Below are 18,025 nucleotides of genomic sequence, written 5' to 3' on the forward strand. Positions count from 1 at the left end.
CCGCTGCAGCCTCTGCTGCCGCTGCAGCCTCTGCTGCCGCTGCTGCCGCTGCAGCCTCTGCTGCCGCTGCTGCAGCTGCCGCTGCTGCCGCTGGTGCCGCTAGTGCAGCCTCCGCTGGTGCAGCCTCCGCTGCTGCAGCCGCTGCTGCAGCCTCTGCTGCCGCTGCAGCCTCTGCTGCCGCTGCAGCCTCTGCTGCCGCTGCTGCTGCTGCCGCTGGTGCCGCTGGTGCAGCCTCCGCTGGTGCAGCCTCCGCTGGTGCAGCCTCCGCTGGTGCAGCCTCCGCTGCTGCAGCCTCCGCTGCTGCAGCCTCCGCTGCTGCAGCCTCCGCTGCTGCAGCCTCCGCTGCTGCCACTGCAGCCTCTGCTGCAGCTGCCGCTGGTGCAGCCTCCGCTGGTGCAGCCTCCGCTGCAGCTGCAGCCTCTGCTGCCGCTGCAGCCTCTGCTGCCGCTGCAGCCTCTGCTGCCGCTGCAGCCTCTGCTGCCGCTGCAGCCTCTGCTGCCGCTGCTGCCGCTGCAGCCGCTGCTGCCGCTGCCGCAGCAGCTTCTGCTTCAGATTTTCCATTTGACATTTGAAGTTGTCCATTCCTCCACTTGTTGTGTATCTACCGCTGCGGACTTTCTGCACAGGAGCTCGCCCCACGGGGCAAGGCGGCGAGGAAGGTGGCCGTGGAGGAGAAACGACTTCCGCGCTCAGAGGTCGCAAACGGGTTTTGATTCCTTACCCGTACCCGGCCGCACCAGGGTCGCAAATGGGTACCCGTACGCGTAACCGGCCGGGTACGGTTACGGGTACACGTTCCCTACCCGTACTCGTACTCTACCCGAAATGAGTGACAAACGGTTACTCACCGGTGACTCACGAGGGGGAGGAGGATGATCTGAGCGTGCTGCTGCTGCTTCGTCGTCGTCTTGATGATGTTTTGCGTCTTCGAACCAAGCAGCGCCACAGATCGACTTTCTGTTGCACAGCGGCACAACGCAAAGCGAAGCAATGGGGGGGGGGGTTGTTTGGCCAAACTAAAAAACACCGAAATGACGAACGAATCAAAGTGCCGACTAAACCGAGCGGCGTCTTCGTCTTCTTGCTGCTGCTGCTTCTGATGATGCTGCTGCTTCTGATGATGATGATGCTGCTGCTTCTGATGATGATGATCGTAAAACAAACAAACAAAGAGAAATTCGGGCACCCTCGTGGTGTGAGCTTCAGGAGGAGTGCTGCCAGGTTTGGTGGTTGTGATGCGTGTGGTTGTGTGGTTGTGATGCGTGTGGTTGTGACGCGGTGGTTGTGTGGTTGTGACGCTTGGGGTTGTGTGGTTGCGGGGTTGTGACGCGGTGTTTGTGGGTTGTGACGCGTGGGGCTGGTGGTTGTGTGGTTGTGTGTGGAGCGCGTGCAATTCACTCCGTTCGTGAGAGTTGAGCGGGGGGGGGGCAGTCTATGTGGTGAGTCTGAGTGAGTGTGAGTCTGTGGCTCTCTGTGCGTGTGAGTCTATGGCTCTGTGCGTGTGAGTCTATGGCTCTGTGCGTGAGTCTGTGTGAGTCTGTGGGTCTCTCTGCGTGAGTCTCTGTGCGAGTGTCCGCGAATTTGCTTCGTGGGGGATGTTTGTGTCGCGTGGATTTGATGTTTTCTGTTTTCAATCGGAACGTGCCGAGCGCAGCCGCCCGGCACGCGAGGCGGCCAGCCACAAACAGCACTAATTGAAGTTGTGTCACGGAGAATAAAAGAGCGTGATATTAAAGAGTTGTCGTGGAGTTATTGGTGGTGGTTGGTGGTTGGTGGTTGATGATGATGGTGGTGGTGGTTGATGATGGTGGTGGTTGATGGTGATGGTGGTGACAAAGGAGTGAGATGGAACAGATGGAGATTAATCCACACTCTCTATGCTGCTGTAGGAGGGAGTGAGATGGAACAGATGGAGATTAGTCCACACTCTGCTGCTGTAGGAGGGAGTGAGATGGAACAGATGGAGATTAGTCCACACTCTATGCTGCTGTAGGAGGGAGTGAGATGGAACAGATGGAGATTAGTCTATACACTCTACTGTAGGAGGGAGTGAGATGGAACAGATGGAGATTAATCCACACTCTCTATGCTGCTGTAGGAGGGAGTGAGATGGAACAGATGGAGATTAGTCCACACTCTCTGCTGTAGAAGGGAGTGAGATGGAACAGATGGAGATTAGTCCACACAAGGTGAGTGAGATGGAACAGATGGAGATTAGTCCACACAAAGTGAGTGAGATGGAACAGATGGAGATTAGTCCACATTCTCTATGCTGCGGTTAGGCTCGTTACCGTAGTTACTGTGATGCTCGTTACCGTATTACCCCGCTAAGCGCCTTAGCCCGGCTGATCTGTCTATTCATGGTTGGGCGCGTTCATTGTGAGTGTGTGTGTCTGTGTGTGTGTCAGTGTCTGTCTGTGTGAGTGTATGTGTGTCTGTGTGAGTGTGTGTGTGAATGTGTCTGTGTGTGTGAGTGTGTGTCTATGTGTGTGTGTGTCTGTGTGTTTGTCTGTGTGAGTGTGTGAGTGTTTGTGTGTCTGTGTGAGTGTTTGCGTGTCTGAGTGTGTGTCTGTGTGTGTGAGTGTCTGTGTGTGGGAGTGTCTGTGTGTGTGTGTGGGAGTGTGTGTCTGTGTGCGTGTGAGTCTGTGTGTGTGTGTGGGAGTGTTTGTTTGTGTGTGTGTCTGTGAGTGTGTGAGTGTGTGTGTGGGAGTGTTTGTTTGTGTGTGTGTCTGTGAGTGTGTCTGTGTGTGTGGGAGTGTTTGTTTGAGTGTGTGTGTCTGTGTGTGTGTGTGAGTGTTTGTGTGTGTCTGTGTGAGTGTGTGTGTTTGTGTGTGTGTCTATGTGTGTGTGAGTGGGTAGGGTAGTGGTTAACACTACGCTACGAACCTGGCGACCCGAGTTTTCTCTTTTGTGTGGTGAGTGAATGGGTGAGTGAGTGACTGGGTGGGTGGGTAAGTGAATGGGTGAGTAAGATAATGGGTGGGTGAGTGAGTGAGTGGATGAGTGAATGGGTGAGTGAGTGGGTTAGTGAATGGGTGAGTGAGTACATGGGTGAGTGGGTGAGTGAATGGGTGGGTGAGTGGGTGAGTGTGTCTGTGTGTGTTTGTGTGTGTGTCTATGTGTGTGTGAGTGGGTAGGGTAGTGGTTAACACTACGCTACGAACCTGGCGACCCGAGTTTTCTCTTTTGTGTGGTGAGTGAATGGGTGGGTGAGTGAGTGAATGGGTGGGTGGGTGAGTGAATGGGTGAGTGAGTGAGTGAGAGAATGGGTGAGTTAGAGAATGGTTGAGTGAGTGAATGGGTGGGTGAGTGAGTGAGTGACTGGGTGGGTAAGTAATGGGTGGGTGAGTGAGTGGATGAGTGAATGGATGAGTGAGTGGGTTAGTGAATGGGTGAGTGAGTACATGGGTGAGTGGGTGAGTGAATGGGTGGGTGAGTGAGTGTGTCTGTGTGTGTGGCACTTTGGGGAAGACAAAGGCGGCCGGGCGAGTGTGAGTGTTGCTGGCCACCCACCCCCTCTGTGTGTGGCCACAGTGGGAGTGGCCTTCATAGACGCTGCTAGAGGCTACCTGGGGGAGCTTTGTCTTTGTGTCTATAGGCGCTGCTGCTGCTGACAGCACTTGCCCCTACAGCACTGCTAGAGGCTACCTGGGGGATCTTTGTCTTTGTGTCTATAGGTGCTACTGACAGCACTTACCCCTACAGCACTGCTAGAGGCTACCTGGGGGAGCTTTGTCTTTGTGTCTATAGGCGCTGCTGCTGCTGACAGGACTTGCCCCTACAGCACTGCTAGAGGCTACCTGTGGCACATTTGTATGTATCTGTGCGCACATATAAATACAAAATCCGATTAGTGATTTTGTAACCATCTCAGCTCGAACACATCCGGGCCCATTTGGACACAATCCCCGTGTCTCTCTGTCTCTGTCAGTGTCTCTCTGTGTCTCTGTCAGTGTCTCGGTGTCTCTCTGTGTCTCTCTGTCTCACTGCAGTGTCTCTGTGTCTCTCACCCCGTGTCTCTCCCCCCCTGCGTCTCTCCCCGTTTCTCTCTCCCCGTGTGTCTTCCCGTGTCTCTCTCTCACCGTGTCTCTCCCCCCGTGTCTCCCCCCGTGTCTCTCCCCGTGTCTCTCACCGTGTCTCTCCGCGTCTCTCTCTCTCCCCGTGTCTCTCTCTCTCCGCGTGTCTCTCTCCGCGTGTCTCTCTCTCTCACCGTGTCTCTCTCCCCGTGTCTCTCTCTCTCTCCCCGTGTCTCTCTCCCGGTGTCTCTCCGCGTGTCTCTCTCTCTCTCCGTGTCTCTCTCTCTCCCCGTGTCTCTCTCTCTCCCCGTGTCTCCCCGTGTCTCTCTCTCCCCCGTGTCTCTCTCTCCCCGTGTCTCCCCGTGTTTCTCTCTCTCCTCCCGTGTCTCTCTCCCCGCGTGTCTCTCTCTCTACCCGTGTCTCTCTCTCTCCCCGTGTCTCTCTCTCCCCTCGTGTCTCTCTCTCCCCGTGTCTCCCCGTGTCTCTCTCCCCGCGTGTCCCTCTCTCTGTTGAGGATGTCTCGTAAGCAAGCTCCGAGCAGACATCCCAGCCAAGGTGAGCGACGTTTCGGGCGATCTCGATTTGAAGCTTTGGTGGCTGCATGGATCCACACTCGGTGGTTTCTTTCGGTAAAGTCACGTGGGTAGTTGGAGACAAAATTCAACAATTTCATTTTGACCATTGGTAAAAAATATGATAATTGGTTTTTTACCCTTTTATCTGGCAACAAAACTGACACCTTTTATGTGAGACTGGGCTCTAAGGAAAGCTGTCTCGGGTGTGGACCAATCAACTTCAAGGACAGTGCATACATTATCAGAGTTTAGTTTTTTGTTTGCATTATGGCTGCAGGTATTGTGGTCTATGCAAACATGACTCCTTGTAAAAAAAAAGTGTCAGTTTTGTTGCCAGATAGAAGGGTAAAAAGCCAATTATCATATTTTTTACTGGCAAATGAGGTTCCAATGGTGTAAACTCTTTCATTGTTTCGATAAAGTCCACGGAGGTTGACAAATCCAATGGATCTCGGCGTTTCGATCGCAACGCCAGCGTCCGTCACCGGGTGGGACAACCACAGCATGAAGCGAAGGCTTCAGGCAAATCGCGCTCACTGGCTCATGATGCTGATGATGATGCTGATGATGCTGACGATGATGTAGATGATGATGATGATGTAGATGATGATGATGCTGATGATGATGCTGATGATGCTACTGCTACCTCCACCACCTCCACCACCTCCTTCACCTCCTCCTTCACCACCTCTACCACCACCACATCCACCACCACATCCACCACCACCTCCACCACCTCCTCCACCTCCACCACCTCCACCACCCCAGAGCCCTCCACCTCTTCTCCCAACCCTCTCCCCACTTCGTCCAAGGGCCGGGCGCCACCACCACAACCACAACAACAACCACAACAACAGCAGCGGTCATCGACGACGCGTCGCTCCACCAACAGGGCCAAGGACTCGAGCGGCAAGGGTGGACGATCTGGTGGTGGTGGTGGAGGTGGTGGAGGTGGTGGTGGAGGTGGTGGAGGTGGTGGTGGTGGAGGTGGAGTTGGTGGTGGTGGTGTCAATGCCGGTAAAATTCAGGACGGTCCATCATCATCATCAGCAGCGGCGGCGGCATCATCATCATCAGCAGCGGCACCATCATCATCAGCGGCAGCTGTTGCTGCTGCGTTGGTGAGCGGCCGTGCTTCTAAAGGCCGCCACCGCCACCATCAGCAGCAGCAGCAAGACCCCCGATCAGCGTACGGCGAGCTGACTGAACAAGATTTTACATCCATAGAGAACGTGTTTGGCCAGGTGATTGAATGAGTGGTTCACGATGGCCGTGTGGGTGGGTGAGTGGGTGGGTGGGTGAGTGGGTGGGTGGGTGAGTGGGTGGGTGGGTGGGTGGGTGGGTGAGTGGGTGGGTGGGTGAGTGGGTGGGTGGGTGGGTGAGTGGGTGGGTGGGTGGGTGGGTGAGTGGGTGAGTGGGTGAGTGGGTGAGTGGGTGGGTGAGTGAGTGGGTGAGTGAGTGGGGTTCACGGTGGATGAGTGGGTGGGTGAGTGGGTGAGTTGGTGAGTGGGGTTAACGATGACCGTGTGGTTGAGTGAGTGGGGTTCCCGATGGCCGTGTGGGTGAGTGTGTGAGTGGGTGGGTGAGTGGGTAAGTGGGGTTCACGATGACCGTGTGGGTGAGTGATTGGGTGAGTGAGTGGGTGGGTGAGTGGGGTTCACGATGGCCGTGTGGGTGAGTGTGTGAGTGGGTGGGTGAGTGGGTAAGTGGGGTTCACGATGACCGTGTGGGTGAGTGATTGGGTGAGTGAGTGGGTGGGTGAGTGGGGTTCACGATGGCCGTGTGGGTGAGTGATTGGGTGAGTGAGTGGGGTTCACGATGGCCGTGTGGGTGAGTGTGTGAGTGAGTGGATGAGTGAGTGGGTGGGTGAGTAGGTGGATGGGTGGGTGAGTGGGGTTCACGATGGCCGTGTGGGTGAGTGATTGGGTGAGTGAGTGGGTGAGTGGGGTTCACGATGGCCGAGTAGATGAGTGAGTGGGGTTCACGATGGCCGTGTGGGTGAGTGTGTGGATGAGTGGGTGGGTGGGTCAGTGGGGTTCACGATGGCCGTGTGGGTGAGTGAATTTCCCCTGTTCTGCAGTAAGAGTGAGTTTGAGAAAGAGTGAGTGTGTCTGTGTGTGTGTGTGTGTGTCTGTGTCTATGTGTGTGTCAGTGTGTCTGTATGTGTGTGTCTGTATGTGTGTGTAGTGTAGCGGGTAGCGCTACGCTGCGCTACGAACCCGGCGACCCGAGTTCGATTCCCTCTCACGGCACACCGCCAGTGACGATTATCCGAACCGGTCCTGGGCCTCCCCTAGGTCGATTGAACCTCAAATGAGTACCCGGTACGTTGTGTAAACATCGCCACTGGGGAGACAAAGGCGGCCGGGCGTGGTGCTGGCCACCCACCCACATCGTGTGCCGTGCCGGCCTTCATAGGTGCTCGCTAACAGCACTTGCCCCTACAGTCTGTTAGAGGCTACACGGGGGATCTTTGTCTTTGTGTTTTTGTTTCAGGACAGAGAGCTGGAACAGGAGAAATGGACGGTGAGTGGTGGTGAGTGGGGGGGTGGTGAGTGGTGAGTGGTGGTGAGTGTGATTGTGGTGAGTGGTGGTGAGTGTGATTGTGGTGAGTGGTGGTGAGTGGGGGTGAGTGTGGGGGTGGTGAGTGTGGGGTGAGTGTGATGGTGTGTGGTAAGTGGGGGTGAGTAGTTGAGTGTGGGGGTGGTGAGTGGTGGTGTGTGTGGTGGTGTGTGTGGGGGTGGTGAGTGGTGGTGAGTGGTGGTGAGTGGGGGTGGTGAGTGGTGGTGAGTGTGGGGGTGGTGAGTGGTGGGGGGGGGTGGTGAGTGGTGGTGGTGAGTGTGAGGGTGGTGAGTGGTGGTGAGTGGTGGTGAGTGTGGAAGTGGTGAGTGGTGGTGAGTGTGGGGGTGGTGAGTGGTGGTGATTGTGGGAGTGGTGGTGAGTGGTGGTGAGTGTGGGGTGGTGAGTGTGGGGGTGGTGAGTGGTGGTGATTGATGGTGAGTGGTGAGTGGTGGGTGAGTGTGGGGGTGGTGAGTGTGGTGAGTGGAGGTGGAGTGTGGTGGGTGGTGGTGAGTGTGGGGGTGGTGAGTGTGGTGGTAGTGAGTGGTGGGTGGTGGTGAGTGGTGGTGAGTGGTGGTGATTGTGGCTGAGACGGTATTTGATAACTGCCATCCCCCCTCTCACCCCCCCATCACTCCCCCCCGCCCCCCCTTCCCCCCCTCCCCCCCATCCCCTCCCCCCTCCCCCCCTCCCCCCTCCCCCCGCCCCCCAGAGCTGCGTGCGGCCTTCAAGGAGTACGACCGTGACTGCGATGGCTTCATCCGCAACGCCGAACTGGGCGCCCTGATGAGAGCCATGGGCTACATGCCCACGGAACTGGAGCTCACAGAACTATACCAGCACATCAACATGAACTGTGAGTGTCACTCACTCACTGTGTCACTCACTCACTGTGTCACTCACTGTGTCACTCACTCACTGTGTCACTCACTCGCTGTGTCACTCACTCACTGTGTCACTCACTCACTGCGTCACTCACTGATGAGAGCCATGGGCTACATGCCCACGGAACTGGAGCTCACAGAACTATACCAGCACATCAACATGAACTGTGAGTGTCACTCACTCACTGTGTCACTCACTCACTGTGTCACTCACTGTGTCACTCACTCACTGTGTCACTCACTCGCTGTGTCACTCACTCACTGTGTCACTCACTCACTGCGTCACTCACTGATGAGAGCCATGGGCTACATGCCCACGGAACTGGAGCTCACAGAACTATACCAGCACATCAACATGAACTGTGAGTGTCACTCACTCACTGTGTCACTCACTCACTGTGTCACTCACTGTGTCACTCACTCACTGTGTCACTCACTCGCTGTGTCACTCACTCACTGTGTCACTCACTCACTGCGTCACTCACTGATGAGAGCCATGGGCTACATGCCCACGGAACTGGAGCTCACAGAACTATACCAGCACATCAACATGAACTGTGAGTGTCACTCACTCACTGTGTCACTCACTCACTGTGTCACTCACTGTGTCACTCACTCACTGTGTCACTCACTCGCTGTGTCACTCACTCACTGTGTCACTCACTCACTGCGTCACTCACTGATGAGAGCCATGGGCTACATGCCCACAGAACTGGAGCTCACAGAACTATACCAGGACATCAACATGAACTGTGCGTGTCACTCGCTCGCTGTGTCACTCGCTCGCTGTGTCACTCACTCGCTGTGTCACTCACTCACTGTGTCACTCACTGTGTCACTCACTCGCTGTGTCACTCACTCACTGTGTCACTCACTCACTGTGTCACTCAGTCACTCACTCACTGTGTCACTCACTCACTGTGTCACTCACTGTGTCACTCACTCGCTGTGTCACTCACTCACTGTGTCACTCACTCACTGTGTCACTCAGTCACTCACTCACTGTGTCACTCACTCACTGTGTCACTCACTGATGAGAGCCATGGGCTACATGCCCACAGAACTGGAGCTCACAGAACTATACCAGCACATCAACATGAACTGTGCGTGTCACTCACTCGCTGTGTCACTCACTGTGTCACTCACTCACTGTGTCACTCACTGATGAGAGCCATGGGCTACATGCCCACGGAACTGGAGCTCACAGAACTATACCAGCACATCAACATGAATTGTGCGTGTCACTCACTCGCTGTGTCACTCACTCACTGTGTCACTCACTCGCTGTGTCACTCACTGTGTCACTCACTCACTGTGTCACTCACTCACTGTGTCACTCACTGATGAGAGCCATGGGCTACATGCCCACAGAACTGGAGCTCACAGAACTATACCAGCACATCAACATGAACTGTGCGTGTCACTCACTCGCTGTGTCACTCACTCGCTGTGTCACTCACTGTGTCACTCACTGACTGTGTCACTCACTCACTGTATCACTCACTGATGAGAGCCATGGGCTACATGCCCACAGAACTGGAGCTCACAGAACTATACCAGCACATCAACATGAACTGTGCGTGTCACTCACTCGCTGTGTCACTCACTGTGTCACTCACTGTGTCACTCACTGTGTCACTCACTGTGTCACTCACTCACTGTGTCACTCACTGTGTCACTCACTGTGTCACTCACTCGCTGTGTCACTCACTGATGAGAGCCATGGGCTACATGCCCACGGAACTGGAGCTCACAGAACTATACCAGCACATCAACATGAATTGTGCGTGTCACTCACTCGCTGTGTCACTCACTCACTGTGTCACTCACTCGCTGTGTCACTCACTGTGTCACTCACTCACTGTGTCACTCACTGTGTCACTCACTGTGTCACTCACTCACTGTGTCACTCACTGTGTCACTCACTCACTGTGTCACTCACTCAGTTACTCACTCACTGTGTCACTCACTCACTGTGTCACTCACTCGCTGTGTCACTCACTGTGTCACTCACTGTGTCACCGAGGTGATGGTGATGATGATGGTGGTGATGATGACGAAGTGATGGCGGTGGTGGTGACGATGTGAGTTGGGGGCAAGGTGAACTTGGAGGAGTTTGTGGAGCTGATGGGGTAATGGTGATGATAGTGAGGTGATGGTGATGGTGGTGACGATGTGAGTTGGAGGCAAGGTGATGGTGATGATGATGGTGATGATGATGGTGGTGACGATGTGAGTTGGAGGCAAGGTGATGGTGATGATGATGGTGAGATGATGGTGATGATGGTGGTGACGATGTGAGTTGGAGGCAAGGTGATGGTGATGATGATGGTGAGATGATGGTGATGATGATGATGGTGATGACGAGGTGATGGTGATGATGATGGTGACGATGTGAGTTGGGGGCAAGGTGATGGTGATGATGGTGGTGAGATGATGGTGATGATGGTGGTGACGATGTGAGTTGGAGGCAAGGTGATGGTGATGATGGTGGTGAGATGATGGTGATGATGGTGGTGACGATGTGAGTTGGAGGCAAGGTGATGGTGATGATGGTGGTGAGATGATGGTGATGATGGTGGTGACGATGTGAGTTGGAGGCAAGGTGATGGTGATGATGGTGGTGAGATGATGGTGATGATGATGACGATGTGAGTTGGAGGCAAGGTGATGATGATGGTGAGATGATGGCGATGATGTGAGTTGGAGGCAAGGTGATGGTGATGATGGTGGTGAGATGATGGTGATGATGGTGGTGACGATGTGAGTTGGAGGCAAGGTGATGGTGATGGTGATGATGGTGGTGAGATGATGGTGGTGATGATGACGATGTGAGTTGGAGGCAAGGTGAACCTGGAGGAGTTTGTGGAGCTGATGGGCCCCAAGCTCCTGGAGGAGACGGCGGCCATGATAGGACTCAAGGAGATGCGTGAGGCCTTCAACGAGGTGACGTCATCAACATCGTCAACGTCATCAACATCATCATCATTAACATCATCATCAACATCATCATCATCAATATCATCATCAACATCATCATCAACATCATCATCAACGTCATCATCAACATCATCATCAACATCATCATCGTCAATGTCATCATCATCAACGTCATCATCAACATCAACATCACCATCGTCATCATCAACATCAACATCATCAACATCATCATCAACGTCATCATCAACATCATCGTCAACATCATAATCAACATCAATGTCATCATCATCAACATCATCAACATCAACGTCATCATCAACATCATCAACATCAACGTCATCATTATCAACGTCACCATCATCAACGTCACCATCAACATCAACGTCATCATCGTCATCATCAACATCATCAACATCATCATCGTCATCAACGTCATCATCATCATCGTCATCATCGTCATCATCAACATCGTCAACGTCATCATCAACATCATCATTAACGTCATCATCAACGTCATCATCATCATCAACATCGTTATCGTCATCAACATCGTTATCGTCATCAACATCGTCATCAACATCAACATCGTCATCAATGTCAACATCATCCCCCCCATTTTCCATCCCCCATCCCCTCCCTCCCCTCACCCCCCTCCCACCACACCCCCCCAACTCTCCCTCTTCTCCCCCCTCCCTCCCCTCACCCCCCTCGCCCCACTCCCTAACCCAACTCTCCCTCTCCCCCCTCCCCTCTCCCCTCACCCCCCTCCCCCCACTCCCTCACCCAACTCTCTTCTCCCCCCTTCCCCCTTCCCCCCATCCCCCCTCCCTCCCCCCCCCACTCCCTCCCTCCCCTCACCCCTCACCCCCCCTCCCCCCTCTCCCCCCCCTAACCTTCACCCCTCACCCCCCTCTCCCCTCACCTCCCTCCCCCCTCCTTCCCTCTCCCCTCACCCCCCACTCCCCCCATCCCCCCCCCACTCCCTCACACCCCCCACTCCCTCTCCCCCATCCCCCACTCCCCCCTCCCTCACCCCCCCACTCCCCCTCCCTCCCCCCCACTCCTCCTTCCCCCCCACTCCCCCCTCCCTCTCCCCTCACCCCCCACTCCCACTCCCCCCTCCTTCCCTCTCCCCACTCCCCCTCCCTCTCCCCCCACTCCCCCTCCCCCCTCCCCCCCTCCCCCTCCCCCCCCTCTCCCCTCCCACTCCCCCCTCCCCCCCACTCCCCCCTCCCCCATCCCCCCTCCCCCATCCCTCCTCCCCCATTCCCCCTCCCCCCACTCCCCCATACTCCCCCCCTACTCCCCCCTCCCTCACCCCTCCCCTCTCCCCCCCCACTCCCCCTCCCCCCACTCCTCCCCCCCCGCCCCGCCCCGCAGTTCGACAGTAACGGTGACGGCGCCATCAGCGAGGTTGAGCTGCGTGAGTCGCTGCGCGCGCTGCTGGGGGAGCGCCTCCTGGTGGCCGAGGTGGCCGAGATCGTGGGCGACCTCGACCTCAACGGCGACGGGAGGGGTCGACTTCTCTGGTGGGGGTCACGGGGGGGTCACGGGGGGGTCACGGGGGGGTCAAGGAGGGTCACGGGGGGTCACGGGGGATCATGGGGGGATCGTGGGCGACCTCGACCTGAACGGCGACGGGAGGGTCGACTTCTCTGGTGGGGGGCACGGGGGGGTCACGGGGGGTCATGGGGGGGTCATGGGGGGTCACGGGGGGTCATGGGGGGTCACGGGGGGGGGGTCAAGGGGATCAATTGGAGATCAATGGGGGATCATGGGGAGATCGTGGAGAGATCCTGGGGGGGTCAAGGGGGATCAAGGGGGTCCATGGGAGAGAGTGGGGTAGAGAGTGTGTGTGGGAAAGAGTGGGGTAGAGAGAGAGAGAGAGACTGGGACCCTTTGGAGTGGGGGAGGGGGGGAGGGGTAGGGGATGCATGGGAAGACAAAGGCGGCCGGGCGAGTGTGAGTGGTGCTGGCCACCCACCCCCTCTGTGTGTGGCCACAGTGGCAGCAGCCTTCATAGACGCTGCTAGAGGCTACCTGGGGGAGCTTTGTCTTTGTGTCTATAGGCGCTGCTGCTGCTACTGACAGCACTTGCCCCTGCAGCACTGCTAGAGGCTACCTGGGGGAGCTTTGTCTTTGTGTCTATAGGCGCTGCTGCTGCTACTGACAGCACTTGCCCCTGCAGCACTGCTAGAGGCTACCTGGGGGAGCTTTGTCTTTGTGTCTATAGGCGCTGCTGCTACTGACAGCACTTGCCCCTACAGCACTGCTAGAGGCTACCTGGGGGAGCTTTGTCTTTGTGTCTATAGGCGCTGCTGCTACCGACAGCACTTGCCCCTGCAGCACTGCTAGAGGCTACCTGGGGGAGCTTTGTCTTTGTGTCTATAGGCGCTGCTGCTGCTACTGACAGCACTTGCCCCTACAGCACTGCTAGAGGCTACCTGGGGGAGCTTTGTCTTTGTGTCTATAGGCGCTGCTGCTACCGACAGCACTTGCCCCTACTGCACTGCTAGAGGCTACCTGGGGGAGCTTTGTCTTTGTGTCTATAGGCGCTGCTGCTACCGACAGCACTTGCCCCTGCAGCACTGCTAGAGGCTACCTGGGGGAGCTTTGTCTTTGTGTCTATAGGCGCTGCTGCTGCTACTGACAGCACTTGCCCCTACAGCACTGCTAGAGGCTACCTGGGGGAGCTTTGTCTTTGTGTCTATAGGCGCTGCTGCTGCTACTGACAGCACTTGCCCCTACAGCACTGCTAGAGGCTACCTGGGGGAGCTTTGTCTTTGTGTCTATAGGCGCTGCTGCTACTGACAGCACTTGCCCCTACAGCACTGCTAGAGGCTACCTGGGGGAGCTTTGTCTTTGTGTCTATAGGCGCTGCTGCTACTGACAGCACTTGCCCCTACAGCACTGCTAGAGGCTACCTGGGGGAGCTTTGTCTTTGTGTCTATAGGCGCTGCTGCTGCTACTGACAGCACTTGCCCCTACAGCACTGCTAGAGGCTACCTGGGGGAGCTTTGTCTTTGTGTCTATAGGCGCTGCTGCTGCTACTGACAGCACTTGCCCCTGCAGCACTGCTAGAGGCTACCTGGGGGAGCTTTGTCTTTGTGTCTATAGGTGCTGCTGCTACTGACAGCACTTGCCCCTGCAGCACTGCTAGAGGCTACCTGGGGGAGCTTTGTCTTTGTGTCGATAGGCGCTGCTGCTACCGACAGCACTTGCCCCTGCAGCACTGCTAGAGGCTACCTGGGGGAGTCATATTCTTAGGTTTTTCGGTAAAGTCACGTAGGTAAAAAAATCTAAATTAATAAAAGTAAAATAAAATAAAAATCACGACGTTTCGGAGGCAACACAAGCTTCCGTCTTCAGGTGGAACCGTCACAGCCACGACAGCTGTGTCAAGTAAATGAGAGATTACAGGAGATACCACTCCGTATATATATAATGGTTGAGGGGGGAAGGGCCAGGAACGGCACACTTTTTATTATTATGGTAAGGTGCGGTGTGAGACTACGAATAGATTGCATAACAAAAGACTGAGCCTTTATTATGGAGAGGTCCGGTTTGTGACTACGCCTAGCCTACATAATAAAAGTGTGAAAAAAGAAAGCTAAACCTGCTAGAAAGCTTAACCTGGTGAAACAACTGGCTGTCCATCAGTAACCTGCAATAGTTTTCTGTCAAATAAGATGGTCCAAATAAGTGTAGTTAAATCTTTTTTGCATGGTTAATCACATCTTTCCAATGATTAAAGGTGCGGTGTGAGACTATGAATAGACTGCATAACAAAAGACTGAGCCTTTTTCTTCTTCTTGGTTCTTTCGGTAAAGTCACGTAGAAGGGAAGTAATAAAATAATAAAAATAAAACATAATAAAATAATTCTCACGACGTTTCGGCCACAACGCAAGCAGCCGTCCTCACCTGAGGACGGCTGCTTGCGTTGTGGTCACCTGAGGACGGCTGCTTGCGTTGTGGCCGAAACGTCGTGAGAATTATTTTATTATGTTTTATTTTTATTATTTTATTACTTCCCTTCTACATGACTTTACCGAAAGAACCAAGAAGATGAATTCCTGCAGTCACGAAAGCAGCTTTAAATCGACATTTGACTGAGCCTTTATTATGGAGAGGTTCGGTTTGTGACTACGCCTGGCCTGCATAACAAAAGTGTGAAAAAAGAAAGAAAGCTTAACCTGCTAGAAAGCTAAACATGGTAAAATAAAACTGGCTGTCTATCAGTAACCTGTAATAGTTTTCTGTCAAATAAGATGGTCCACCTAAGTGTAGTTAAATCTTTTTTGCATGGTTAATCACATCTTTCCAATGATTACTCAGTTTGTAGCCATCATCACGGTTGAAATTATGTCTGTGCTTCAAATCTAGAATACCCGAGGGAGCTTTGTCTTTGTGTCTATAGGCGCTGCTGCTACTGACAGCACTTGCCCCAACATCACTGCTAGAGGCTACCTGGGGGATGTTTGTCTTTTTGTTTATGGGTGTGTCTGTGTGTGTGTGTCTCTGTGTGTGTGTGTCTCTGTGTGTGTCTGTGTGTCTCTGTGTGTGTCTGTGTCTGTGTGTCTCTGTGTGTGTCTGTGTCTGTGCGTGTGTCTGTGTGTGTGTCATTGTGTGTGTCTGTGTGTGTGTCTGTGTGTGTGTCTGTGTGTGTGTCTGTGTGTTGCAGAATTTGTGAAGATGTTGTCAAAATGAAGAAAAGCATCAGCAGCATCATTATCAGCAGCAGCAGCATCATAATCAGCAGCAGTATCATCATCAGCAGCAGCAGTATCATCATCATCATCAGCAGCAGCATCATCATCAGCAGTAGCAGCAGCAGTATCATCATCAGCAGCAGTATCATCAGCAGCAGTATCATCAGCAGCAGTATCATCACCATCATCAGCATCAGCAGCAGTATCATCATCAGCAGCAGCAGTATCATCAGCAGCAGTATCATGAGCAGCATCAGCATGATCACCATCACCACAACAACACCACCACCATCATTATCACCATGACCACCATCATCACCACCATCATCACCATGACCACCATCATCACCACGATCACCACCATCACCACCATCATCACCACCATCATCACCACCATCACCACATCCATCACCACTATCACCATCACCACCACCATCATCATCACCACCACCATCATCACCACCATCACCACTACCATCACCACCATCATCACCACCATCACCACCATCATCACCACTACCATCATAACCATCACCATCACCACCACCATCAGCACAATCATCAGCACCATCATCACCACCATCAGCACCATCATCACCACCACTATCATCACCACCACTATCATCACCACCACCATCACCACCACCATCATCACCACCATCATCACCACCATCACCACCACCATCATCACCACCACCATCACCAACACCACCATCATCACCACCACCATCATCACCACCACCATCATCACCACCACCATCATCACCATCACCACCACCATCATCACCACCACCATCATCACCATCACCACCATTATCACCACCACCATCATCATCACCACCATCATCACCACCATCATCACCATCACCACCATCACCACTATCACCACCACCATCACCATCACCACCACCACCACCATAACCACCATCATCACCACCATCATTACCACCACCATCACCAACACCACCATCATCACCATCACCACCACCATCACCATCACCAACACCATCAACACCATCATCACCATCACCACCATCATCACCATCACCACCATCATCATCACCATCACCACCACCACCATCATCACCACCATCATCACCATCATCACCATCACCACCATCATCACCATCACCACCATCATCACCATCACCACCATCATCACCACCACCACCACCATCATCCCCATCACCACTATCATCACCATCAACATCACCACCATCATCACCAACAACACCATCATCACCATCACCAACACCACCATCAGCACCAACACCACCATCATCACCAACACCACCATCATCACCATCACCACCACCATCAACACCATCACCACCATCATCACCATCACCACCATCATCACCACCACCACCATCAACACCACATCATCACCATCATCATCATCACCACCATCACCACCACCACCATCATCACCACCATCATCATCACCATCACCACCATCACCACCATCCCCATCACCACCATCACCAATCTGTAGTCGTCAGCTTTTCCCTTTAAGTCACCAACAGCGTCACGTGACCCACAGCCGCCACTAGAGGCCGCTATAAGCCCACACACAGACACATACACACATACACACACATACACACACTCACACAGACACACACACACTCACTCACACAGACACACACTCACACAGACACACACATACATACACTCACTCACTCACACAATCATACATACACATACACTCACTCACACACACACTACACACATACACACACACATACACACTCACTCACACAGACACACACACACTCACTCACACAGACACACACACACATACACACACTCATAGACACACACTCACACACACTCACCCACTCCCCCACTCACCCACTCACCCACCCACTCCTCCACCCACCCACCCACCCACTCCCCCACCCACCCACCCATTCCTCCACTCACCCACCCACTCACCCACCCACCTACGCACTCACCCACCCACCCACTCACTCACCCGCTCCCCCACTCACTCACCCACTCCCCCACTCACCCACACCCCCACTCACCCACCCCCCCACTCACCCACTCACTCACCCACCCACCCACTCACCCACCCACTCCCCCACTCACCCACCCCCCCCACTCACCCACTCACCCACCCATTCACTCACTCACTCACTCACCCACTCACCCACCCACCCACTCACTCACTCACTCACCCACCCACTCACCCACTCACCCACTCACTCACCCACTCACTCACTCACCCACCCACTCCCCCACTCACTCACCCACTCACCCACCCACCCACTCACTCACTCACCCACCCACTCACCCACTCACCCACCCACTCACCCACCCACTCACCCACCCACC

At 54.4% G+C, this 18,025-nt stretch overlaps 1 protein-coding gene across 1 annotated transcript; it reads left to right on the top strand.

Annotated features, from left to right (window-relative positions):
• Nucleotides 1-7,110: 7,110 nt before the first annotated feature.
• LOC144953633 (calcium-binding protein 5-like) lies at nt 7,111-17,185 on the top strand. Its single transcript, XM_078884221.1, has 5 exons — nt 7,111-7,117; nt 7,863-8,006; nt 10,871-10,980; nt 12,355-12,503; nt 15,658-17,185. Coding segments are annotated over exons 1-5 (411 nt in total). The 3' UTR covers nt 15,659-17,185.
• The last annotated feature ends 840 nt before the right edge of the window (nt 17,186-18,025 follow it).

Source organism: Lampetra fluviatilis, chromosome 79 (genome assembly GCF_964198595.1).
Source record: "Lampetra fluviatilis chromosome 79, kcLamFluv1.1, whole genome shotgun sequence".
In the NCBI taxonomy this organism is placed as follows: Eukaryota; Metazoa; Chordata; class Hyperoartia; order Petromyzontiformes; family Petromyzontidae; genus Lampetra; species Lampetra fluviatilis.

Bases quoted from the DNA above. Each gene is read 5' to 3' on its own strand.
- LOC144953633 (XM_078884221.1), top strand. The intron at 8,007-10,870 runs GTGAGTGTCACT...TGACGATGTGAG, and splicing joins CCAGCACATCAACATGAACT to TTGGAGGCAAGGTGAACCTG. The intron at 10,981-12,354 runs GTGACGTCATCA...CCCGCCCCGCAG, and splicing joins TGCGTGAGGCCTTCAACGAG to TTCGACAGTAACGGTGACGG.